The sequence below is a fragment of the Heptranchias perlo genome, chromosome 5 (genome assembly GCF_035084215.1).
Source record: "Heptranchias perlo isolate sHepPer1 chromosome 5, sHepPer1.hap1, whole genome shotgun sequence".
NCBI lineage: Eukaryota > Metazoa > Chordata > Chondrichthyes > Hexanchiformes > Hexanchidae > Heptranchias > Heptranchias perlo.
In genome coordinates, this window is record NC_090329.1 from 12,017,792 (window position 1) to 12,044,728 (window position 26,937).

Consider the following 26,937-nt stretch of genomic DNA (forward strand, 5'->3'; position numbering starts at 1 on the left):
GCAGCATGGCTTCATCTAGTTCGAGAAACAGGAGAAAGAAGCCAAACAAAGCACCCATGATTAAAACAATGACTGACTACAGCAGGTGAGGAAAGGTTGAATTCAGTAAGAAGCTCTACAATTGCTAAGGAAATGAAAAGTTCAAGGTCTGAAATCACAATACAGAGCAAAGTAAACTGCAGCTGTGTTAGTGGGCGTTAATATATATCATATACAATAGGGCTGGTGAATATCCTGTATCTAAAAAGGATTGGAAGGGATCACATAAGTTCATTAACTATTTGCTACTCCCTTGTAGTTTATTATGGCACCCGAATGCCATTTTCTCTTCATTTGATGGCAATATTCCTGTATTTCTCCACCACCCCCCACCTCCCTGGTCCAGTTACTCTCAGAATGATACAGCACAGAAGGAGGCCAGTCAGCCCATCATGCCTGTGCCGGCTCTTTGAAAGAGCTATCCAATTAGTCCCACTCCCCTGCTCTTTCCCCATAGTCCTGCAAATTTTTCCTTTTCAAGTATTTATCCAATTCCCTTTTGAAAATCACTGTTGAATCTGCTTCCACCATCCTTTCAGGCAGCGCATTCTCAATCATAACTCGCTGAGCAAAAACATTTCTCCTCATCTCGCCTCTGGTTATTTTACCAATCACCTTAAATCTGTGTCCTCTGGTTACCGACCCTCTTGCCAGTGGAAACTGTTTCTCCCCAGGTACTTTATCAAAACCACTCAAAATTTTGAACACCTCCATTAAATCTCCCCTTAACCTTCTCTGCTCGGAGGAGAACAACCCCAGTTTCTCTAGTCTCTCCACATAACTGAAGTCCCTCAACCCTGGTACCATTCTAGTAAATCTCCTCTGCACCCTCTCCAAGGCCTTGATATCCTTCCTAAAATGTGATGCCCAAAAATGGACACAATACTCCAGCTGAGGCCTAACCATTGATTTATGAAGGTTTAGCATAACTTCCTTGCTTTTGTACTCTATGCCTCTATTTATAAAGCCAAGAATTCCCTCCCGCCTTCAAAGATTTGTGTACATTAACCCTCTTTGTTCTTGCACCCCCTTTAAAACTGTACCATTTAGTTTATATTGCCTCTCCTCATTCTTCCTACCAAAATGCATCACTTCACACTTCTCTGCGTTAAATTTCGTCTGCCATGTGTCTGCCTATTACACCTGCAGCATCTGTTTATGTCCTTGTGAAGTCTGTTACTATCCTCCTCACTGTTTACTACATTTCTGAGTTTCGTGTCATCTGCAAACTTTGAAATTATGCCCTGTATACCCAAGTCCAGGTTATTAATATAAATCAAAAAGAGCAATGGTCCTAATACTAACCCCTGGAGGACACCACTGTGTACTTCCCTCCAGGCTAAAAAATAACCGGTCACCACTACTCTCTGCTTTCTGTCCATTAGCCACTTTCACATCCATGCTGCCACTGACCCTTGAATCCCATGGGGTTCAATTTTGCTCACAAGTTTATTATGTGGTACTTTATCAAACGTCTTTTGAAAGTCCAGGTACACAATATCAATATCAACCATGTATACCTACTATTAACCAACTATGGATGAAAGCACAGATACGCAATTTGTACCTAGGTTTCTGTTTATGCCCCTCTAAGCTTGGCTACTGCTGGGTCTGAATAGCAGCCTGAGGGCAAATGTTCCTTTAATTTTCCCTCCCTTCAGTGGAGAATACTGGTCGGCATTCAGTCTTTCTTCATAGGCTGAGATTGGTAACTCAACAGAATGGGAAACCAACAACAGAACTAATGTCAGCCACTGTATTGCAACACGCATTGGTGCAACAATTAAGTTGAGTGTGCTTACTAAGGTGTTTGAATCAACATAAGGAATTGAGCCATTTTCAGGTGGTTTGGAGCAGGTGAAAATACAGTCCAGGAACTGCACTTTGTAAAAATGAGGTCTGTCATGATGCCCATTCATTGTGTTTTTGGGTCTACTCTAACCTTCTTACCCAAGGTTATTTCGTCTCTCATATTTCAGATAACTCTTGTGGGCAAGCCCCAACTCCCCACATTGTTGGAAGTGTCTAACCTTGCCGTAAGATCTACGTAAGCTTTTGGTAATATGCCCAGGAAACAAGCAGCAAACATTGCTTGGTAATTGCTTTTAGCTACTGGATTTATTCGATGCCTCCATATAATCTTCCAAAGCATCATAGCAGACCATGTTTTAAGTTTAAAATACCAAGCAAATTTATTTTATATATTTGCCTGTTTGTATTTTATAATATAGTTAGAATTATAGAATCATAACACAGGAGGAGGCCATTCAGCCCATTGAGTCTGTGCCGGCTCTTTGTAAGAGCAATCCAGTTAGTCTCGTTCCCCTGTTCTTTGCCCTAGCCCTGCAAATTATTTCCCTTCAACAATTTATCCAATTCCTTTTTGAAAGCCACTATTGAATCTGCTTCCACCACCCTTTCAGGCAGCGCATTCCAGATCATAACAACTCACTGAGTAAAAAAGATTTTCCTCATGTCGCCTTTGGTTCTTTTGCCAATCACCTTAAATCTGTGTCCTCTAGTTCTCGACCTTCCACCAATGGGAATAATTTTTCTTTATTTACTTAATCTAAACCCTTCATAATTTTGAACACCTCTATCAAATCTCCTCTTAACCTTCTCTGCTCGAAGGAGAACAACCCCAGCTTCTCCAGTCTATCCATGTAACTGAAGTCCCTCATCCCTGGAACCATTCTAGTAAATCTTTTCTGCACCCTTTCTAAGGCCTTCACATCCTTCCTGAAGTGTGGTGCCCAGAATTGGACACAATAAGCAGTTGTGGCTGAACCAGTGTTTCATAAAGGTTCAACATAACTTCCTTGCTTTTGTACTCTATGCCTCTATTTATAAAGCCCAGGATCCTGTATGCTTTTTTAACCGCTTTCTCAACTAGTCCTGCCACCTTCAAAGATTTGTGCACATATACCCACAGGTCTCTCTATTCCTGCACCCCCTTTAGAATTGTAACATTTAGTTTACATTGCCTCTCCTCATTCTCCCTGCCAAAATGTATCATTTCGCACTTCTCTGTGTTAAATTTCATCTGCCATGTGTCCGCCCATTCCACCAGCCTGTCCATGTCCTCTTGAAGTCTATCACTATCCTCCTCACTGTTTACTCCACTTTCAAGTTTTGTGTCATCTGCAAATTTTGAAATTGTGCCCTGTACACCCAAGTCCAAGTTATTAATATATATCAAAAAAAGCAATGGTCCTAGTACCGCCCACTGAGGAACATCACTGTAAAACCTCCTCCAGTCCGAAAAACAATCATTCACAACTACTCTCTGTTTCCTGTCTATTAGCCAATTTTGTATCCCTGCTGCCACTATCCCTTTTATTCCATGGGCACTTTATCAAACGTCTTTTGAAAGTCCATATACACATCAACCGGATTGCCCTCATCAACCCTCTCTGTTACCTCATCAAAAAATTAAATCTAGTTAGTTAAACACGATTTGTTATATATTTCCATCCAAGTCAAGTCGACAAAATTAGATCATGGCTCCAAGAACTAAACTTTGTAAATAACTTTGAAATAATAGTGGCGCATTTATTTATGGGGAGGCAGGAAGGGAGCCGGGGTGGGGCAGGGAGGGGGTGGCCGGGGCTTGCAGCAGTCGGGAAACCCAGAAATGTGGGTTTCCCAGAGGTCCTGCCAAATTTAACAGCAGGACCTCATTTAAATTTTTTTGTTTCTGTTTCCTAGTCAGCAGCCGGCCAGATTGATAGGCTGCCCTGCGGGATGGCCTGTACACGAGCCGCAGCTATGGAGCAAAGAGGAGGGCGGGAGAGGGAGGTCGGGGGGCAGTCGGGGGGAGGGGGGGGGGGAGAAGAGATCGTGGAGGTCGGGGGAGTATGGGAAGTTAAAATTTCCCCCAATGTTTCTTTTTCTAGAATTTTCTTTTTACTACTGTAGGAACTTTATTAATCTAAACTGTTTCTTGGACATTCAAACTGAGCGGTTCCTTCTCTGAGATCTTTAAACAAACTCTGACTGTTCCCAAAAAAAGCATCATCAGGACTTCCTGGATTTTGAATATCCCACCACTCAAACTTAAAACGAAACTGTCAATTACAAAAGTGAAACAAACAAACACACAATTTAAGTTTGAATTATTTCTCGCTCTCTAGCCTGTTACCCACAAATCTTGCAACATTGAAACTGATTATAGTTGGTGTAAGATTCTGGTTTGGCTGCTGAAGTCCTTGGCCCTGAACTTCCGTGGGGGTCCTCCTGACCTCCTGCCCCAGCTGTGTTGGAAGCCCTGTAGAAATGCCATAAACGGCTGTTTTTAGCTCCTTTCGCCATTTCTCAGGGGCTCTGCCAATCTCCCGTTGGAAAATCCCTGCCGAAATTCCAGGTGCTTCTACATTATGACTGGTTTTCAAAGACAAAGCTAATCAAAGCAAAACAACATGAAATACTTTTTTTTTAAAAAAGTAATTTTATAATTGGTATTCATAAGCTGTGAATTACACTAGTTCCACAGAATTTTCTTCCTCTTCTGCCAAATGATCTCAAAAAACGTTCATTGACACGCAAATCTTAGGTAAGTCATTGACCTGCGCCCCTCTCACACACTGGGCCGGAAACTGCTTTTAAAATAACGGTGAGCCTAACAGCACTAATACCGTTATTAAAGGGGAAATCGAAGATTTCTGGCGATCGCACGTGCACAGTCAAACACAGAAGTCTGGAACTTGCTCTTCCTGGTTCCCCGGCGATACGAGAACTCTGCAGTTTGACAGCTCGTCAGCTGGCTCGCCATTGAAATCAATGGAGGAGCGAGAACTTGCTGCTGGAACGCACAGCAAGTACCCATTAAAGTAGACTAAAAATGGCACGCTCAAATATATCAGGTCTAAACTAAGTTTTAACAGCGTGGTGGCACTGAAAATTAAACTTTAATAATGTGGAGTCTCATTCATTGTGATTTTAATAGTTGTTGGACATTTAAAAAAAAAATTAAAATGTTTTTAAAAAACTTTTTCTTTCTCTGATCTCTGTCTTTTAATTTGATATTTCTTACCCTCTCTATTTCACTGTCTCTAACTGTTTTTACAATGGTTTTACTGTTGTGGCTTCCACTTCCTGGTTTTGATTCTTTGTGGCTTGTCAACGATGCTGCAATCTGATTGAGAGAGAGAGAGAGAGAGAGAGAGAGATCCTCTCCTCAGCCACATAGGTCCTCGGTTTGCGGGAGTTAACGCCAGACTCTTTTTAGGTTCGTATTGGAGGAAGATCCCGCAGTACAGACCATGGACATAAGATGGGTAAGTTAGTATGTAAGGAGAGGCGAGTGTGGGTCGTTCGCTGCTCACAGCAACTTCCGGCCCATTATGGTATTGGCAAAGGACTGGAATAAATTGACAATACTGTCACAACAGGTAAATAGCACACTGTGTGACAGATACAGATTTTTAAAATGGCTAGGTTCAAAATGATAGGTGCTCTCTGTGCAAAGTTTCAAAATGGCAGACAGGAGACAGTCAGTCTGCTAGCAATAGAGCAGAGCTTTGTGTTCAGTTGAACCAGGGTTAATTTGATGGACGATACTGTTTATTTCAAATATTAATGTATGCAATTTGAAGAAAGAGTTGTAATTTCCGGACAGGACCAAGTGCAAAGTTTAATTTCAGGGAGATATGCAAAGGAAGGTCAGAGGCTGGGTACTGTGCAGTGAGTGACTCATTTCCTGACTCCACAAAGCCTTTCCACCATCTACAAGGCACAAGTCAGGAGTGTGATGGAATATTCTTCACCTGCCTGGATGAGTGCAGCTCCAACAACACTCAAGAAGCTCAACACCATCCAGGGCAAAGCAGCCCATCCACCATCTTAAACATTCACTCCCTTCACCACCGGCGCACCGTGACTGCAGTGTGTACCATCCACAGGATGCACTGCAGCAACTCGCTAAGGCTTCTTCGACAGCACCTCCCAAACCCACGACCTCTACCACCTAGAAGGACAAGGGCAGCAGGCACATGGGAACAACACCACCTGCACGTTCCCCTCCAAGTCACACACCATCCCGACTTGGAAATATATCGCCGTTCCTTCATCGTCACTGGGTCAAAATCCTGGAACTCCCTAACAGCACTTTGGGAGGATTTTTACCACACGGACTGCAGCGGTTCAAGTAGGCAGCTCACCACCACCTTCTCAAGGGCAACTAGGGATGGGCAATAAATGCTGGCCTTGCCAGCATGACCCATATCCCGAGAATGAATAAAGAAGTCATCAATTCAAGCTTTTACCACTTTGTCTAGCAAGTTGTAAAAACTGTTAACATTTTGATTGCTTGCTCGTTGACTGAGATTTTTCTGATCTTCAAAAGAAAAAAAAAGTCTTATAAACCTCTCTAGAGCTTCAGTCTCTATTAGTCTAGCCTTTACGAGTAGCACAGACTAGGAAGTCTGTGAAAAACCATCCCACATAAACCACCAGAAACTCCTTTACCAAATGTTTGCTCAATAGAGTTGCACAAATGTCAGACTCTGGCCAGCATTTTCCATTTGTGAGATCACTAGCCTGCGATTTTCCTCTCATTTATTTTAATGGACAGGAAACTCACAGGTCGGTAAGCGTACCAGCAGAAAACCCCAGCCTTGGTCTTTATTTTTGTTTTAAACTGTTAAATCATGTAGGTTTGCCTATTGTACTTCATTTGTATCTTGTGGTGCCTTTTTGCTTTGAGATATCCCTTTATCTATAAATAAATCTTTGAACATGCAGTTAAGCCTGTATCTAATAGTCTGGCAGTGTGTTAGTTTTCGGTTTCTGTGAATGACAGGAGAACGTGGAGGATATCAGATTCGTTCCCCAGTAAAGGGCTTACCATGGTTCACAGTTAGTTGTTAAACGTGGGCTATGCTAACCCATATTCAGTAGAGAAGATAGATACAGATTTTTGTACACATGAGACTTGGCCTGCTTACAGAAACTGAAGCTCAGCTGGGAACACAGGAGAAGTGCTGTGGAAAAGCCTGAAGTGCATGGGACACCGAAATTCACAGCAATATTTAATGAACTAATATACTGAAGTATTGTTGACTTTTAGTTCAGCACAGAACTGGCATACGTTTGAGGGTTAATCACTTACCTGCTATCATGTTGTGGATAGGAGTGGCGATATTGACATCTTGAAGATGTTCGAGCGTCTCTGTGTGAAACAAGCGCAGAGCAGACCCAGAACTGAAGGCAATCCAGACTCCCACGCCAGCCACTGCCATGTGTGAGATCACCATCCCTTCTTCCTGATGAGCCTCGAACTGTTGCTGAAAATATGTGAAAAAAATAAAGGATATTAAATTAGAAGTAAGTGAAAAGGAAGTTAAAAATCCACACCCAGTAGTTTAGGATGAGCTGAAACAATCCATGGCCAACAACAATGTTAATTTTTATAGCGCCTTCAATGTAGAAAAATATCCCAAGTGCAATTAAAACAAAAAGGATGCTGAGCCAAAGAAGGAGATATTAGGAGGACTTGGAAAAAAAGAGATGGGTTTTAAGGAGGGTCTTAAAGGAGGAGAAGAGGGAAGAGGAGAGGTAGAGGAGTTTTGGATGCAGCCTGGGTGGCTGAAGGCACAACTGCGAAAGGTGGGCCTAAGGCTGACAGCTGTACTTGGAACACTTGTAACTTGGCCACTTGGTGTGTGTGCTCAGTCCTAGGCTGGAACAGGAAACAAAGCAATAGGGAGCTTTGACGCCCTTTTTCTAAGTACTGGAATGGTTACAGAATACTCTCAAGTAGCTGTCTGAAATCTAGGCTAAACCATGTTGAAACTTCGAGAGGGCTTTATGAATAGAGGGCTCTGCTGCAAATTACTACCTGCTCACAAATGAAGGAGCTCATTGGATTTTCATAAACTTGTGAATGGATAGTGTTTGAGTAAAATGTACATTTGTAATATAATAGTCACATGAAGTATTCATGGTTCGGTTTAAGATTCAACCACAAGTAGTTCAAGCACTTCACTGAGCATTGCCAATGTTATATAAAAGACAGTCAACCAAGCCACTGTTGAATCAAGCAGTTACCTCACATTTACAACATCTGCAATGAATGCTGTACTCATATACTGACTGGTAAAAACATCCTCACTGCAATAATACCATGTTAACTACGAACTCCAGTTCATGGATATTGTTCCTGTTTTAAAGCACTGATGACACTTTTACTGTTAACTGATTTACAATTCTTTACAATTAAGCAACAACAAAATAATAGTCCACTAACTTCTTTTTTCCTTTCTTAAATTTCACTAGTTTTGTCCCCTTCACTTTTCTCCTAAATGAGTACAGTTCCAGATACCAGGGCTCCATCTGCTACCTCAACCAAGTGATCATTGTTCATGCGTGAGCCTTGATACCAAATTTCCGGCAAGCTATTTGACTGTGGGAGGGCGGAGGGGTAGGGAGTGGTACACTGATACTGTCCTCATCTGATGCCCCCACATGTACTTCCAGAGATCAGGAACAGAAACTTTGACTGATATTCCCTTCCCTGACCCTGGACATTTAGGCTAATTGTAGCATCCCAGTTCAGATGAGTTAACACAGCACAAGACCAGGGATTAGACTCTAGTTTGTATGCTACTTGCTGCATGAAAATGCGCATTGTTTAAATAATTTACCCATCGGGGACCCCAAAAAAGTATAACTTGCACATGTGGCTCCAAGTCAGAATGTTTTCACTTAATACCCACTTTTGCACTTTTTATTCCTTAGATGGGAGGGGAGTAGATAAACAGACACAAGCTGGAAGAGAAATGCAATCCAATTTTATTTATTAATAACTTATGTATGCCTATTGTGGTCAAAATTAAGAAAGCAATAATATACGTGGGAGAACTTGAGAGGAAGTGTTAGTGTGTTAATGTTTTTGCCTCCTCAATCGGATCAGAATGTGCAAATCCACTGTAATGTATTTATTCTTTGTTGCATTTGCCAGAGAAGACAGCTTCTAATACAGTGTAACATGTTACATCTTCAAAACAAAAACCCAAAATGTTAGCATGTGTTTTCAAGAGTTCAACTGAACTTCAGATTTTTATTGGATGCTTTTTAAATATTGCAAGATGGATGTGAAAGGGTTTTCCACTTATTGGATGGTGTGCGAGGAAGTGAGTGCTTTTTAAGTGCAGATTCTGGGAAGTTTTCCAGAAGTGCATTCTCAAGTCTGTTCCACCTTCCCAGAGAAGATGATCTTAAGTCATGTGGGCTTTCCTCCTAACCTGCCCCGCGGGGGGTTGAAAGGGTGGTTTTCAGTGGGACTGCTGATCAAGGAGTCCTGCGCGTCACTGTTACTTGTCTCAGTTCCACTGTTTAATGTCAGGACTTTTCAATTGCCTTGTTTTAATTGGAAGGTATGCCCATGGGTAAGGAACCAACTAACACTGTTATTTCTAGCCAGGAACTGCACTGTGCACCGAAAGGCTCACTGAGGAATAAAATGTTATTAACGATCTTGAATTTGACCCTCACATCATGTAAGTTTACATGCAGTTATGCAGGGACCTTTCTGACAAAGTGTAAACCTCACTCCCTTATCTCCCTCTGATTCCTCAATCAATATATTTTGGCAGTGAAGCAAATGCACAGCACAATGATGCAAATTGGGCATTTCAACAAGATTTGCAAGTGGTGTCACTGTAATGAAAATAATACAGCTTTTCTCCCTCCCCAAACAAAAGAAAGTCTGTCAGTATCAGATACCAGTTCTCCTCCCCAGAATGTAAATATACTTGCTTGCACTTACGGGAAATTAGGCGCTACAAAATTCACAGGCTCAATTAGATTCCCTCCTTCATTCCTCAGTGGTCCTACCTGCTCTAACTATTCCTTTAATTTTTTATAAGCTCATAAAAATCATTACTATTTTCTTCAATATTACCTGCTAGTCTTTTCTCATATTCCCTTTCTGCCCCTCTAATTGCCTTTTTTACCTCCCTATGTCGATTTGTACATACTTCATGATTATCTTTAGTATTGTTGGTGCTAACTTCATCATATGCCTCTCTTTTTAGCTTCAGTTTAGTTATAATCTATTTATCCAAAGAACTCTATACTTTGATGCAGCCCCTTTTCACTTTACAGGACTATATTTAGTTTGTACTCTTTACTCCTCATCTTTGTAACTAAAACTTAGGGATACCTATTAAAACCAAATTGGGTTTTCCTGTGAGAAAGAAGAATGGATCTTAAAAGGGAATAATACAATGAAGAAGCAAAATACTTTCAATCTAAAAGTAATTTTCATGTCCCCTCAAAGACTACAAATTTGATTTTAAAAATATCTCGCACCTAAGATTCTTAATCTTGCTATTGAAAAGCTGGAGACTGGTCACGTCTTTCACAGCAAGAGGCTCACTCAGTTTGCAGCGTGCTCATCTTTAGCCAACTACCATTCGACTAAACAGGGGCTGGGTATAATCGCATTTAAGCATGGAGACTGGCATCGAGGACTAGGGCAGATTCCAATACGGGTACAGTAGCGTAGTGGTTGTGTTACTGGACCAGTAATCCAGAGGCCTGGACTAATAATCCAGAGAAGCTGTCATATGCCAAATCTCTCCAAGGCAGTCTGAGAATTTGAATTCAGTTTTTAAAATCTGGAAATAAATAGCTGGTGACTGTGTCGGACTGTCGTAAAAACCCAACTGGTTCATTAATGTTCTTTAGGGTGGAAAACCTACTGTTCCTACCCGGTCTGGCCTTTATGTGGCTCCAGTCCCACACCGATGTGGTGAAGTGGCCTAGCAAGCTACTCAGTTCAAAAACTACCACCACCTTACCAGGGCAACTAGGGATTGGCAATAAATGCTGGCCCTTGCCAGTGAAGCCCACATCCCGAGAGCGAAGAATTAAAAAAAATACACACACAATAGCGAGAGTTGGCCGAAGACAGATTGCCACCAGAAAGGTCATCTTGTGGGTCTCTATCAGTCAAAATACCCGACATGGCGGATCCTTAGCAGGTTACTTTTTCAGTAGCAAAACAGAGAAAATCTCCTCACAGAAAAACTCTTTCTGGAAGAAGGCTTTAAGATTAAAAATACTTTCCTCACTCTGAAGTATTGCCTCTCTTTAGCAAGGCTCCACTTCTGTAGTAATTTGTCCCCTAGTTTGTTCACAATTAACACCTCATCACTTATACTGAGTGGAGTTGCTCATTATGTACGTTGCCTGCTGAGGCTATAAAACAGTTCTGATGTGGAGATGCCGGTGATGGACTGGGGTGGACAAATGTAAGGAATCTTACAACACCAGGTTATAGTCCAACAGTTTTATTTTAAAATCACAAGCTTTCGGAGATTATTCCCTTCGTCAGGTGAGTGAGTGAATAAGAGGTTCTCAAATCGCATATCTTATGATACGTGATTTGAGAACCTCTTATTCACTCACTCACCTGACGAAGGGGATAATCTCCGAAAGCTTGTGATTTTAAAATAAAATTGTTGGACTATAACCTGGTGTAAGATTCCTTACATTTATAAAACAGTTCGAATGTGCATCATGTAATCAAATCCTCAGACCAGCTTCAATTGGCAGTCAGTGAATGCAGACCCTGTTGGGCTCACTATGGTGTATATGTGCTATGTTGCAGCATGTCCTGACCGAAGAAAAGATTTCTGAAATATTAGTCTGAATATGAACATGCATTTGCCGTAAAATGAAACAAAGCTAAATTATTCCAAACTCAGAATGCAAATGACTATAGTAACTGAACTAACATTAGATTCTCATTCTGGGGCTTCTACAGTTGTGTGTAAATATTACATTTTACTTTATTTTTCTTAATTGAATATGGAATGCTTCTTTTCACTTGCACCATGAAAATGTAGCTAGTTGACAATTTTAGTGTACAGTAACCTCATTTATATCAATTCATACGGTATAGTTTGCCTGACATGCCAGGTTAACTGTTCCATATGCACACTCCACTAAGCGGAAGGTTTCAGAGCGAATAATAGAGTCTGACAAACTGAACATGCATACTAAGTTACATGAACTGCATCACTTTACATGTGCAAGTTATAAAGAAAGAACTTGCATTTATATAGCACCTTTCCTGACCGTAGGACGTCCCAAAGCGCCTTACAGCCAATGAAATACTATTGAAGTCTAGTCGCTGTTGTAATGTAGGAAACGCAGCAGCCAATTTGTGCACAGCAAGCTCCCACAAACAGCAATTAGATAATCTGATATTGGTTGAGAAATAAATATTGGCCAGGACACTGGGGAGAACACCCCGATTAAGATTTAGGTATACTCTATGACCATAAAATGCACTGCATGGTAGGGAAGAGGGAAATTGTACTGACACAAGACCCCAACGTATGTACACTACGGTATTCTGAGATGATATTGGTACTTAGGTTTCTCAGTGAAATTTCATACTGTTTTACATCAAAATATTTTACTCAGATTTCATGCATAAAAAGTTACAAACCACAAATTATAAATCGATAACAATTATTATTTAAAAAGGGCTTAGGTTAATTGGGAAGCTTGATTAGTACTGATTTTTTTTCAATCCAGTGAACTATGTAATTTTAAACTGAAACAGTATTTTTAAGCACAATGAGCTGGGCCATAATTGTTTCATTGTTATTTGGTTGTGCAGAAACATTCAGCTACAGCCTGATAAGGTTCTTGCATAATGGCTTACAATCTGCATTTATCTTTCTACATTAATGGGAGATTTTCACAGGTTTAGAACAAGTGCAATGCCTTTCTTGATGAACATTAAAAAACCATGCTGATTTTTTTACCTTAGTAAAGAGAGCACTTTTTTTTCCACATGTACTTCGTCCCAACACCCCAAAGACTGGCAGTTAACCTCTTCCTGCCTCTATGAGTGCCCTTATACAATTGTGGTCAACTTCAAAAATTGTGCCATGCAATCCTCAGTTACTCATGTGGCTTGGAAACTCCCTCAAGTTTAAGTAATAAGAACAATCTGTGGCACTGCATCGTCTGTGTAATTGTGATAACTGCTTTTGTAGCAGTAAGCCAGTTTCCCGATTTAAAGTTTGAGGCGCTCTGTACTGGTGTCATTGCTGGATTCAAAAAAAAGTCACTTCAATATTGGCAGCAAAGTTTCACAACTCATTATCTGAAAGGAACAAACACCGTAAGAAATGATAGTTACACAACACCATCTAACTGAAAGGCAAACAGTGCTGTCTTTGTTTCAAGTCAATTGAAGTAAAAGCTTGAACTATTCACAGCTCCACAGTTACCATGGGATATTCCAGCATCAACCTGCACTTGTACGTTGATTTGAATTAAATGGGCAGGGACTAGATTGCAAAATACTTTCAATACATAGCAGCACTGAGCTTGGAAGTAGTGGCAGCTGGATTAAAAAGGAATGAGAATTCAAAGAACCATGGAAAAGATACAGCACAGAAGGGGGGGCCATTCGAGCCGGCACTGTGTCCGTGCCGGCTCGAAGAACAACCAGGTGCCCATTCTAATCCCACCTTCCAGCACCCGGTCCATAGCCCTGTAGCTTACAGCACTTTAGGTGCAGGTCCATGTACTTTTTAAAAGAGTTGAGGGTCCCTGCCTCTATCACCGATTCGGGCAGTGAATTCCATACACCCACCACCCTGTGGGCAAAAAAGTTTTCCCTCATGTCCCCTCTAATCCTTCCGCCATGTATGGTTTAGTGCTGGAGTTTGCTGATGGAACCCTGATATCAGCCATAGATTCAATCATGTCTCCTCAGAGATGCAGGTCTCGGTATTAACTGGGGTGGAGGGGAGAAACCAGTCCGGGGTGGGTGCAGGTGGGAAGGAAACCCCCATATGGATTGCAGTGTGAGGCCCGGGCCATTTTAATTCCCGGGCCTGATTTAAATAATCCAGGACAGTCTCCCTCTCCTAACCAGCAGGAATGACATCAGGGCTGGTAGGCTGGAGTGGAAATTGGGTCAGGAGACTCAGGACGCCGGGGACCCAAAGGAACGGTCCTTGGCACAAAGTTAGCACTGGGCAACGGTCTTGGCAGCCGATGCCAGTACTGAGAGGGAGAGACAAGGCCAGGGCTGGAGAGGCCCAATGCAGACTGATGGATGTATGACCACTGTAACTCTGGCAGGTGGCGGAAGGTCCATGAACATAAGAAATAGGAGCAGGAATAGGTCGTACGGCCCCTCAAGCCTGCTCCGCCATTCAGTAAGATCATGGCTGATCTTTGACCTCAACTCCACTTTCCTGCCCGATCCCTACATCCCTTGATTCCCCTAGAGTCCAAAAATCTATCGATCTCAGTCTTGAACATATTCAACGACTGAACATCCACAGCCCTCTGGGGTAGAGAATTCCAAAGATTCACAACCCTCTGAGTGAAGAAATTCCTCCTCATCTCAGTCTTAAATGGCCACTGAGACTATGCCCTCCTAGTTCTAGACACTCCAGCCAGGGGAAACAACCTCTCAATATCTACCCTGTCAAGCCCCCTCAGAATCTTATGTTTCAATTAAATCATTTCTCACTCTTCTAAACTCCAGAGAGTACAGGCCCATTTTATTCAATCTCTCCTCAGAGGACAACCCTCTCATCCCAGGAATCAATCTAGTATTCTATCTAGTAATCTATATGAATTAGGTCAAGATCCAGATGTGCCAGGTCTGGGCCTCCCCGAGTAGCCTTGTAAGGGGCAGAGCCGCCATGCACAACAATTATGGACATCAATGTCGGAGTGGGACCAGGCGGAATGGCCCATCCAGTGGTGGAAATGGAGCCCATCTGCGAGCCCAGGCCTGGGATGTGACCCCCGAAGAAAAGGAACGCAAGTTAAATTTCAGCCCCTTACACAAGGTGCCAAAGGGGTACTTATTTCTCCTTTCCTGCTACAGTTTGCAGCCTCTTGGGGCAGGCGGATTCCTGAGTTGTAGCCCAAGTCGCTGACACCTGCCTGGTCTTATTACACAAAAGGCCACCCCCTGAGCCTGCGAACTTTGGTGGGGTCAGCACCGGACTTCCAAGGCAGGCTCATCAGGCACCGATGGTGGGATGTCGGCCTCTTATGTTTTCAGCCCCCATACCTCTTGCCCTTCTTTCTCTTTTGATAGTGGTCTCCATCTTTGTCTCCCCAGTTATGTCTGTGTAATTATCTCTATCATTTTTCAGCTCCCATTACTTTTACTTCTCACCCATTTAAATCCTAAAAATCCCTGAGTCAAGTCCAGCTACACACTACAGCATAAAGAGTCCACGGGCTAGTGCAATGGAGTGATCCAGACTTGGGCAGCAGAGAATTACACTTTTTGACCTCAACAATTCATGCTTCTCCAACTGCTCAAGATCTTCTGTGGTGAGCTCCAAATCAGAAATGTCTACCAAAACAGCCTTATATTAAAAAAGGAAGATTTTCCGAGGTTTGTGCCCAGGATCCCCAGGCACAGGGAATATCAGGAAATTGTGCTGGTTCCTTTACTCGCATATGCTCAGGAGATCCAGTGTACCTGGGTGTGAACCCAGAAAAATTGTCACCATAACATCTGTGGTATAAAACAGACACACAACTCAGCCTCACTGAAAATCCAAACAAAGTGACCCACATAACACCTCTGCAAGTTCTGCAACTTAACAACAAAAACTTGCATTTATACAGCACCTTTAACATAGTCAGAAGTTCCAAGGTGCTTCACAGGAGCTTAATCTGACAAAATTTGACACCGAGCCACATAAGGAGATATTAGGACAGGTGACGAAAAGCTTGGTCAAAGAGGTAGGTTTTAAGGAACGTCTTACAGGAGGTGAGAGATGTAGAGAGGCGGAGAGGTTTAGGGAGGGAATTCCAGAGCTTAGGCCCTAGGCAGCTGAAGGCACGGCCGCCAGTGGTGGAACGATTAAAACCGGGGCTACGCAAGAGGCCGGAATTGGAGGAGCACAGAGATCTCAGAGGGTTGTAGGGCTGGAGGAGGTTACAGAGATAGAGGGAGGGCGAGGCCATGGAGGGATTTGAAAACAAGGATGGGAATTTTAAAATGGAGGTGTTGCTGGAACGGGAACCAATGTAGGTCAGTGAGCAAAGGGGTGATGGGTGAACAGGACTTGGTGCGAGTTAGGATACGAGCAGCAGAGTTTTAGATGAGCTCAAATTTATGGAGGTTGGAAGATGAGTGGCCGGCCAGCCAAGAGAGCATTGTAATAGTCAGGTCTAGAGGTGACAAGGGCACGGATGAGGGTTTCAGCAGATGAGTTGAGGCAGGGGCAGAGAAGGGCGATGTTATGGAGGTGGAAGTTGGTGATCTTGTTGATGGTCGGAAGCTCATCTCAGGGTCAAATAGGACGCCAAGGTTGCAAACAGTCTGGTTCAGCCTCAGACAGTGGCCAGGGAGAGGGATGGAGTCAGTGACTAGGGAACAGAGTTTGTGGAGGGGACCGAAGACAATGGCTTCGTCATTCCAAATATTTAATTGGAGGAAATTTCTGCTCATCCAGTACTGGATGTCGGACAAGCAGAGACAGTGGAGGGGTCGAGAGAGGTGGTGGTGAAGTAGAATTGGGTGTCGTCAGCGTACACGTAGAACCTGACGTGTTTTCAGATGATGTCGCCGAGGGGCAGCATGTAGATGAGAAATAGGAGGGGGCCAAGGATAGATCCTTGGGGGACTCCAGAGGTAACGATGCGGGAGCGGGAAGAGAAGCCATTGCAGGTGATTCTGCGGCTACGACTGGACAGATAGGAATGGAACCAGGCGAGCCCAGTCCCACCCAGCTGAACGACGGAGGAGAGGCATTAGAGGAGAATGGTGTGGTCAACCATGTCAAAGGCTGCAGACAGGTCGAAAAGGATGAGATGGGATAGTTTACCATCGTCACAGTCATATAGGATGTAATCTGTGACTGACAATGACTTCCGGTGATTTTTAATTCAACAACTCACCAAGACTTGCCACCTTGAAAATTTTTCTCACACACGCACACACACGGAAAGGTGTTACTTCAATATATTAATGTACATAGTTGTAGCATTTAACATCTTAAACTGTAAACACAGCTGAGATTTTCATATATGGGATATGATTGTACTGCTAAAAGTGTGTTTGGGATAAAACATTACATGCCAAAAGAGTACAGGTCAATCAAGTGAGCAAATTTGATCTTTTTAGTGCAGATAATTAAGACTTTTAATGGAACTACTTACATATTTGAGGGAGTTCTACAGATGTGGCAGTGCTGTGGAAGGTGGAGATTGCTGCAATACCAGGAATGTGCCATCGTCAGGGACTATCAGATCTTGACAGTTTGAAATCCACAGGTCACAGGCATATCAGCAGTTCTCTTTCCCCCCCCCCCCCCCGCCTCCCCATATCAAGATATTCCACTTTCAGATCTAAATGCTGGACAGCCCATACGTACCAATAATATCTACACTGAAAAAGCAGGAGGATGAGACTAAGGTGCCAGGGAAAATGCTCATTAAAAGAAAGAGCTCATCCCTAGTTTTTCTCTAAGACGGTAACATTAGATTAAATAGTGCTAATCTTCCTCTACCAAACAGCACCCAAAAAAAAAGAATGCAATGCAGAGGATAAAGGGCTGCTAATCCTTTGCTCCTGTTTTGTTCCTCAACAGCACTACAAAATTACTCTGTGGTTTTTTTCTGGTGTCTGCACCTGAATATAAATGACACACAAATGATTATCAGAGGTCTTTGTACACAAATTTCCTCCATTAGCACCAGGCTGCTACACTCCACTACGTGCTGAAACTTTGCTAAATTGTCCTCCAATTCATTTTGCTGCTTCGGAAAGTGTCTATAAAAGCTGTAGCCATGCTCCTAGTCCCAAGCAAGGCTGCTTAATTTATTCTGCAGTACACCCAGTAGAAAAATAAGTGGGTGCACCATTTGGATTACCCTTATATTTAACATACTTGGAGGAGGAGAAGAGAGATAAAGCAAAGGCTGAGATGAATGACTGGAGAGGAGGAAGAATCCAATTCATCCATACCCCCTAGATGACTGTACAGGTGCAATGAGGTTTTGAGAATCTAACTCAGGAATAGTGTCAATGTTGCTCGAGATCCCCAAAGATGTGGTGAGAGAATTGTGTGGCAAACTAATATTCCCTTTAAGGCACTATCTGTGGAAGTCAAGATCATAATGGCTCTCAATATTTTTGCAACTTCTAGGATGCAGCAGGTGATCTGAGCAGCATAAGTCAGTCTGCTGTTCACAGATGCATAACGCAGATCACAATGACTATTTTTTAAAAGAGGGAAAAGCACATCAGCTTCTCTTTTAACCCTCAACAGCAGCTGGCAAGAGCCCCTCCACATAACATGTTTCCCCAGAATGCATGGAACCCGTGTGACCTTCAGAGCTTCTCTAGCAAGATGTGGCCTGTATATTAATCACAAGAGGTCCGATTCAGCCAATGCCCAGATAATTTGTGATCACCACCATCGAATAATGCAAGTGAATGTGAAACTTCCGGGGCCAGCGCATGATTCATTCATCATGAGGTAATCCACACTTCCTGGTATCTTTGAGGATCCCTCTGCTGCGAGGGGTTGACTCTTGGAGGATAAAGGGTACCTCCTCACATGCCGGCAGATGCCAACCTATGGAATAATAATACAGCAGCTGAACATCACTACAATGAGGCTCATTCTAAAACCCAAGCTGTCATTGAGCATATTGTCAGAATCCCAAAGCAATAGTTCCGCTGCCATGAGTTACTAGGATGGTAGATTGGGCTTTAAACTAATAAGCATGGGTGGGGGGGGGGTGGGGGGGTGGGGAGAAGGGTTCAGAAGGGTAAATTTATAAGTCTAAAGAGAAAACTCAAGGTTGTAGAGCAGAGTAAAAACAAGCAGAATGTGTCAGGAAGGGACAGAGAGTTTAACAAAGGTAACAAGGTATTAGCGACTAAGGTCACATCAAGGAAAAATAGTAAAAAGTTAAAATTAAAGGCACTATATCTGAATGCATGAAGCATTTGTAACAAGATAGATGAATTAATGGTACAAATAGAGTTGGGTTTGATCTAGTAGCCATTACTGAGACGTGGTTGCAGGGTGACCAAGGTTGGGAACTAAATATTCCAGGGTACTGGACTTTTAGAAAAGATAGGCAAAATGGAAAAGGTTACAGAGGTAACCCTGATAATAAAGGATGAGATAAAGGCAGTAGTGAGAAAGGATCTTAACTCAGAAAATTAGGATGTAGAATCAGTATGGGTGGAGTTAAGAAATAACAAGGGACAGAAAACACTGGTGGGAGTACTTTATAGGCTCCCTGACAGTAGTTAGTGATGGACAGAGTAAAAATCAGGAAATTAGAGGAGCATATAACAAGGATAACGCAATAATCATGGGGGACTTCAATCTTCATATAGACTGGGCAAATCGAATCGTCAAAAGTAGTTTGGAGGTCGAGTTCATGGATTACATTCGAGACAGTTTCCGAGAACAATACACCATGGAACTAAGCAGGGTACAGGCTATTTTAGTGTAATGAGCAGGGTTAATTAGTAATCTCACAGTAAGGGATCCTCTGGGGAAGAGTGATCATATTATAATAGAATTTCACATTGAGCACAAGAATGAGTCTTAAACATAAACAAAGCCAATTACATAGGTATGAGGGGAATGTTGGCTAAGGTTGATTGGGAAATTAGATTAAAAGATATGACAATAGATAAACAATGGCAAACATTTAAAGAAATATTTCACAATTCTCAACGAGTATACATTCCATTGAGGAATAAAAACTCCACAGGAAAAGTGATCCATCTGTGGCTAACTAAAGAAGGATAGTATTAGATTAAAATAAGAGGCTTATAATGTTGCCAAGAGTAGTGAATCTGAGGATTGGGAAAGTTTTAGAAACCAGCAAAGGATGACCAAAAAATTGATGAGGGATAAAATAGAATAATGAGAGTAAACTAGCAAGAAATATGAAAGCAGATTGTAAGAGCTTCTACAAGTATGTTAAAAGGTAGAGAGTAGTGACAGTAAACTTGGGTCCCTTAGAGGCTGAGACAGGAGAAATTATAATGGGGAACAAGGAAATAGCAGAGACGTTAAACAAGTATTTTGTATCTGTCTTCACAGTAGAAGACACAAAAAAATACCAGAAATAGTGGGGAACCAAGGGTCTACTGAGAGTGAGGAACTTAAAGTAATTAATATTAGTAAAGAAAAAGTACTGGAGAAATTAATGGAACTAAAAGCCGGCAAATCCCCTGGACCTGATGGCCTACATCCTAGGGTTCTAAAAGAGGTGGCTGCAGAGATAGTGGATGCATTGGTTGTGATCTTCCAAAATTCGTAGATTCTAGAACAGTCCCAGTGGATTGGAAGGTAGCAAATGTAACACCGCTATTCAAGAAAGGAGGGAGAGAGAAAGCAGGGAACTACAGGCCAGTTAGCCTGACATCAGCAGTTGGGAAAATGCTGGAATCCATTATTAAGGACGTGGTAATGGGGTACTTAGAAAATCATTAAATGATTAGGCAGAGTCAACATGGTTTTATGAAAAGGAAATTGTGTTCGACAAAATTATTAGAGTTTTTTGAGGATGTAACTAGCAGGGTAGATAAGGGGAATCGGTGGATGTCGTATATTTGGATTTTCAAAAGGCATTCGATAAGGTGCCACAAAAAATGTTGTTATACAAGATAAAGGCTCATGGGGTTAGGGGCAATATATTAGCATGGATACAGGATTGGTTAACGGACAGAAAACAGAGTGTAGGAATAAACGGGTCATTTTCAGGTTGGCAGGTTGTAACTAGTGGAGTGCCGCAAGGATCGGTGCTTGGGCCTCAGCTATTTACAATCTATATCAATGACTTAGATGAGGGGACCGAGTGTAATGTTTTGACGATACAAAGCTAGGTGGGAAAGTAAGCTGTAAGGAGGACGCAAAGAGGCTGCAAAGGGATATAGACAGGTTAAGTGATTGGGCAAGAAGGTGGCAGATGGAGTATAATGTGGGGAAATGTGAGGTTATCCACTTTGGTAGGTAGCATAGAAAAGCAGAATAATTCTTAAAAGGTGAAAGACTAGCAATGAGGGATTTGTGTGTCCTTGTACACGAATCACAAAGTTAACATGCAGGTGCAGCAAGCAATTAGGAAGGCAAATGGTATATTAGCCTTTATTGCAAGGGGGTTGGAGTATAATAGTATAAAAGTCATCTGGAGTACTGTGCAGAGTTTTGGTCTCCTTACCCAAGGAAGGATACACTTGCCTTAGAGGAGGTACAACAAAGGTTCACTAGATTGATCCCTGGGTTGAGAGGGCTGTCCTATGAGGGAGATTGACTAGAATGGGCTTATATTCTCTGGAGTTTAGAAGAATGAGATGTGATCTCATTGAAACATATAAGATTCTGAGAGGGCTTGACAGGGTAGATGCTGAGAGGCTGTTTCCCCTGGCTGGAGTGTCTAGAACTAGGGGTCACAGACTCAGGATAAGGGGTCCGCCATTTAAGACTGAGATGAAGAAAAATTTCTTCACTCAGAGGGTTGTGAATCTTTGGAATTCTCTATCCCAGAGGGCTGTGGATGCTCAGTCGTTCAGTATATTCAAAACTGAGATCAATAGATTTTTGGACACTAACGGAATCAAGAGATATGGGGATAGGGTGGGAAAAGGAGCATTGAGGTCGAAGATCAGCCATGATCTTATTGAGTGGCGGAGTAGGCTCTAGGGCCGTATGGCTTAGTCCTGCTCCTATGTCTTACGTTCTTATGACTGCTGCAGGGTCCCACTGCATCCTCCTCCAGCCGAGGTCTCCCATATCATAACTGTCTGTTGGTGTCTCCATAATATGGCCACGGAGGGAAATCCAGTGGAGAAAATGCAAGAGAAAGCCCTGTGGCGTAACTTGTAAGAATGGACAGGTCAAGAAAGTTTCAAGCAAGAGCCCAGTGAAGATTTGGTGCACATATAATTTTAATTACGCTGCCTGGCAAAGAAACAGTTAAAACTAAAATGCTGAAATAATCTGACCAGGTCAAGCATCTCTACTCAGAAGAGGGGAACAAAGTAATTTAATTCTTCTAACTATGGCTTGAGCATTGTAATTGTTTTAATTTGTCCTTGGTTTGATCACCTCAATAAAAGAACTCTTCACTGCCCCCATCAGGGTTGGATTTATCACAAGCTGAGAGCGAAGCACCAAGAATCAGAGCCAGAGCAATAGGGAGCCTTGAGAGCTCCAGAGGTTTCTGCTGGTCTCTTACTTGGCCGCAGAAACACCCAGATTTCCAGTTCAGTTCCTGGCTATAGCAAATAGTGTGCCCACCTCCCCCACATATACTTATTGAATTCAAATGACGTCTAGAGGAAGTTTGGACACACAGCTCTTAGTCCCTGTGGGACCCACTTCCAGCACTCTGCACTAATTGTTCTGAATAATGCCAGGACAGGAACATCAGCCGTAATTAGTTCTTGCTATATGTAGAAAGGAATTGTAAAAGGTATGATGTGGAGATGCCGGTGATGGACTGGGGTTGACAATTGTAAACAATTTTACAACACCAAGTTATAGTCCAGCAATTTTATTTTAAATTCACAAGCTTTCGGAGGCTTCCTCCTTCCTCAGGTAAATGTACCTGAGGAAGGAGGAAGCCTCCGAAAGCTTGTGAATTTAAAATAAAATTGCTGGACTATAACTTGGTGTTGTAAAATTGTTTACAATTGTAAAAGGTAGGTAGCTGGGAGGGTAAGAACAGTAAAAACACACACAATCTGATCATCAGGGCTTCAGCTGCAAGCTCAAAGGCAATCCATGTACCTTTGGAACTCGGTAACCCCTCAACTGGGAGAGCCTCTATGTGTAAGACAAACTTTAGCTGATAGGACTAAAGGGTGGGCGGTCTTTAAAGGGGAGATGGTTTGGGTACAGTCTAGGCACATTCCCACGAGGTAGAAAGGTAGGGCAACTAAAGCCAGAGCTTCCTGGATGGCAAAAAGAGATAGAGAGTAAGATGAAACAGAAAAAAGGGACACATGACACATGTCAGGTTGATAACATAGGTGAGAACCAGGTAGAATATAGAAAGTTCAGAGGGGAAGTGAAAAAGGAAATAAGTGGGACAAAGAGAGAGTATGAGAATAGACTGGCGGCCAATATAAAAGGGAATCCAAAAGTCTTCTACAGGCATTTAAACAGTAAACGGGCAGTAAGAGGAGGGGTGGGGCCGATTAGGGACCATAAAGGAGATCTACTCAGAGGCAGAGGGGATGGCTGAGGTACTAAATGAGTACTTTGCATCTGTCTTTACCAAGGAAGAAGATGCTGCCAGAGTCTCAGAAAAGGAAGATATAGTTGAGATGGGCTAAAAAATGATAAAGAATAGGTATTAGAAAGGCTAGCTATACTTAAAGTAGATAAGTCACCCGGTCTGGATGGGATGCATCTGAGGTTGCTGAGGAAAGTAAGGGTGGAAATTGTGGAGGTACAGGCCATAATCTTCAAACATCTGTAGATACAGGGGTGGTGCCAGAGGATTGGAGAATTGCAAATGTTACACCCTTGCTCAAAAAAGGGTGTAAGGATAAACCCAGCAAATATAGGCCAGTCAGTTTAACCTCAGTGGTGGGGAAACTTTTAGAAACGATAAGCCGGGACAGAATTAACAGTCACTTGGACGAGTATGGATTGATTAGGGAAAGCCAGCACTAACCTGATAAGAGTTTTTTGATGAGGTAACAGAGAGGGTAGATGAGGGCAATGCAGTTGATGTGATGCATATAGACTTTCAAAAGGCATTTGATAAAGTGCCGCACAGTAGGCTTCTCATCAAGATTGCTGCCCATGGAATCTTGGATTCAGAAGAATACAGAATTGGCTAAGTGACAGGAAACAGAGAGTAGTGGTGAACGGTTGATTTTAGGCCTGGAGGGAGGTGTACAGTGGTGTTCCCCAGGGGTCGGTGCTGGGACCACTGCTTTTCTTGATATATATTAATGACTTGGACTTGGGTGCACAGGGCACAATTTCCAAATTGGCCGATGACACAAAACTTGGAAGGGTAGTAAACAGTGAGGAGGATAGTGATAGACTTCAAGAGGATATAGACAGGCTGGTGGCATGGGCGGAGAGGTGGCAGATGAAATTTAACGCAGAAAAATGTGAAGTGATACATTTCGGTAGGAAGAACGAGAAGAGGCAATATAAACTAGAGGGCACAAATCTAAAAGGGGTATAGGAACAGAGAGATCTGGGGGTATATGTGCACAAATCGTTGAAGGTGGCAGGGCAGGTTGAGAAAGAGGTTAATAAAGCATATGGATCCTGGGCTTTATAAATAGAGGCATAGAGTACAAAAGTATGGAAGTCATGATGAACCTTTAAAAAACACTGGTTCGGCCACAACTGGAGTATTGTGTCCAGTTCTGGGCACCGCGCTTCAGGAAAGATGTGAAGGCCTTAGAGAGGGTGCAGAAAAGATTTACTGGAATGTTTCCAGGGATGAGGGACTTTAGTTACGTGGATAGACTGGAGGAGCTCTCCTTTGAACAGAGGCGGTTGTGAGGAGATTTGATAGAGGTATTCAAAATCATGAAGGGTCTAGACAGAGTAGATAGAAAGAAACTGTTCCCATTGGCGGAAGGGTCAAGAACCAGAGAACATAGATTTAAGCTGATTGGCAAAAGAACCAAAGGTGACACGAGGAAAAACATTTTTACACAGCGAGTGGTTAGGATCCGGAATGCACTGCCCAAAGGGGCAGATTCAATCATGGCTTTCAAAAGGGAACTGGATAAGTACTTGAAGGGAAAAAATTTGCAGGGCTACGGGGATAGGGGGGTGGGGGATTGGGTCTCGCTGGATTGCTCTTGCATAGAGCCGGCGCAGACTCGACGGGCTGAATGGCCTCCTTCCGTGCTGTAACCTTTCTATGATTCTATGATTTTATGATTTTAGGAGCATATAGATTTTGATTCGAGGAAAATATAGTTTCCAATCACTATAAACCCCAAAAGACTCCCTTATTGATTTGGAGCATAACCATTTAACTGCTTCCTGCAACCAGCTTGAAGCTGTTTTCTCAGCAGCTACCTGGGCTACTGCATTTGTTATTACCAGTGTAAAATTAAGTTTGAAGTAATGAACATCAGAAGTGTCGGCCCATTTATTTGGCATCCTCTATATTTAGACCTTTCCCCACGAGTGTTGCAAGCTTTGCTTCTATTGTTAATTAGTTAGCACAATAAGAAGATAACAACTCTTTAAGACCAAACTAGTCTGAGTAAAACGTGGGTCAAGTTAAAAGTAAGGAATTTAGATTTTATTTTAAATGAGTCTCATCTAGGCAGTATCTATGCCGTATGCGAATTTCTGTAATAATGAAATTCTGTTGACTTTAAGTGGACAGTGCAATAGATAAAGAATAACCTTTCCTTCTATAGCTAGATTGAGCATCCAATGTATACTTGCAAAGCTCTTGTATTCTTTTAAAGAAAAAAATCTACCATGTTTACTCATACATTCTAAAACAGTACCCAGCAATATTCACCTTTAACCCCTCACCCAATTTCTACATTTATTTTTCTCCCTATCTTTAAATCTTTTCAGGCAGGACGCTGAAAGGTTTTGGACTTATTAGTATGGACATTTTGATGCCTGCTCTTAAGGAAGACTAAGTAAGGCCTATGAAGCGGGAACTGTCAGGGCTACACTCACCCAGAAACCGCAAGGAATCAATTTGAAATCTTGGATTAGCTGGGTTTGGTAAAAGAGCATGATTGGTTAAAAGTATGAACGGCAAATAAAGCATAACTCATGTGCAGCCCATACAAGCAAAACAAAATTACAGGCAGATTAATTTGGGACCTGTAGCCTACTGAGGAACGGATCCATTGTATTGAAACAGCAATGGAGCAAAGGACTACGGGAACTTGACAGAAATCTGAGAACATGTTGCATGTTGGATCTTGTTATTGCTCCAAGCTGTCTTGAGAAAGACTGTCTGTAGCTTACTGTACGTTCCAAGGACAATGAGAGATAAACAAGGTAAAGGACGAGGCAGCTGTCTGCTGGACTGTGGGAACTGAAAGGAAAACAACAAACTAATCTGCTCAGTAACAGAAAAGGGAAAAAGATATAACAGACAGGCTCACAGTGATGTGCAGGAGGCCACAAGAAGCATTCAAAGAAAGTCATTGATGAAGAATTAACCCCCTCAACTCTCCCAGAAGTAGGATCTGATCATCATTGGTTCTGAGTTGTGTTCCTCAGATAAGGTTGTACGGCATCGTCATCTGGAAAACTGTCGAGTCTTAAAGTCTAAAATTAGAGAATCAATTATAAAGTCTTGGTTGATTCTTACCTTTCGAGCCCACTAAAATAATAAGAAAACCCTGCAATACCGTTCCCTGACTAAATATATGGACTCAGTCGAGTTGCCCACTCAAATTGGGTGGGATGACAACCCCTCGTTTCTTCTGTCTCCCAACTGGGAAACTCATGGGCCCTGAAAATCTGCTGGAGTGCATTCTCCGTGGTTATGCCGGGATCATAACGGCCACAGAACTCCAATGCCGACTCCAGCAAAGTTCGTGAGATCATGGGATGGGGCCTCCAGAAGCTGGCCTTCTGCGGTGTTGGGTTGCAACCGCATGTAGGAATGCTGCACCGCCACACAGCAAAATCTTTTATAAAGAGTTTCCCAATTACCTCCACAGTGTGCGTCTTGGTGCTGATGATGAAAACCTGTCCACCAGAAGCAGTCCAGAGTGTGTCTTCCATTACAAGGATGATTTTCACTGGCAGGTCACTAAGCTTCAGCACTTTTGGCGAATCAGCATTCCAAGATCCATCTTCAACAGAGCAATTGAGAGAATGCAATTTTAAAAAGTTGTCACTTTCATATACAAAATTCAGAACAGCAAACTTTATTTTGAATGTG

The 26,937-nt window shown here is 42.4% G+C and overlaps 1 protein-coding gene across 2 annotated transcripts in view; it reads right to left on the minus strand.

The window, feature by feature from the left end:
* arhgef10 (Rho guanine nucleotide exchange factor (GEF) 10) overlaps window positions 1-26,937 on the minus strand; it is a 312,671-nt gene that overhangs the window by 25,109 nt on the left and 260,625 nt on the right. For both annotated transcript variants that reach the window (XM_067984020.1, XM_067984019.1), the window contains 2 exons: window positions 26,706-26,848; window positions 7,148-7,322 (listed from right to left, as the gene is read on the minus strand). In XM_067984020.1, coding sequence (XP_067840121.1) covers window positions 7,148-7,322; window positions 26,706-26,848 — 318 coding nt within the window. The remainder of the gene's footprint in view (window positions 1-7,147; window positions 7,323-26,705; window positions 26,849-26,937) is intronic.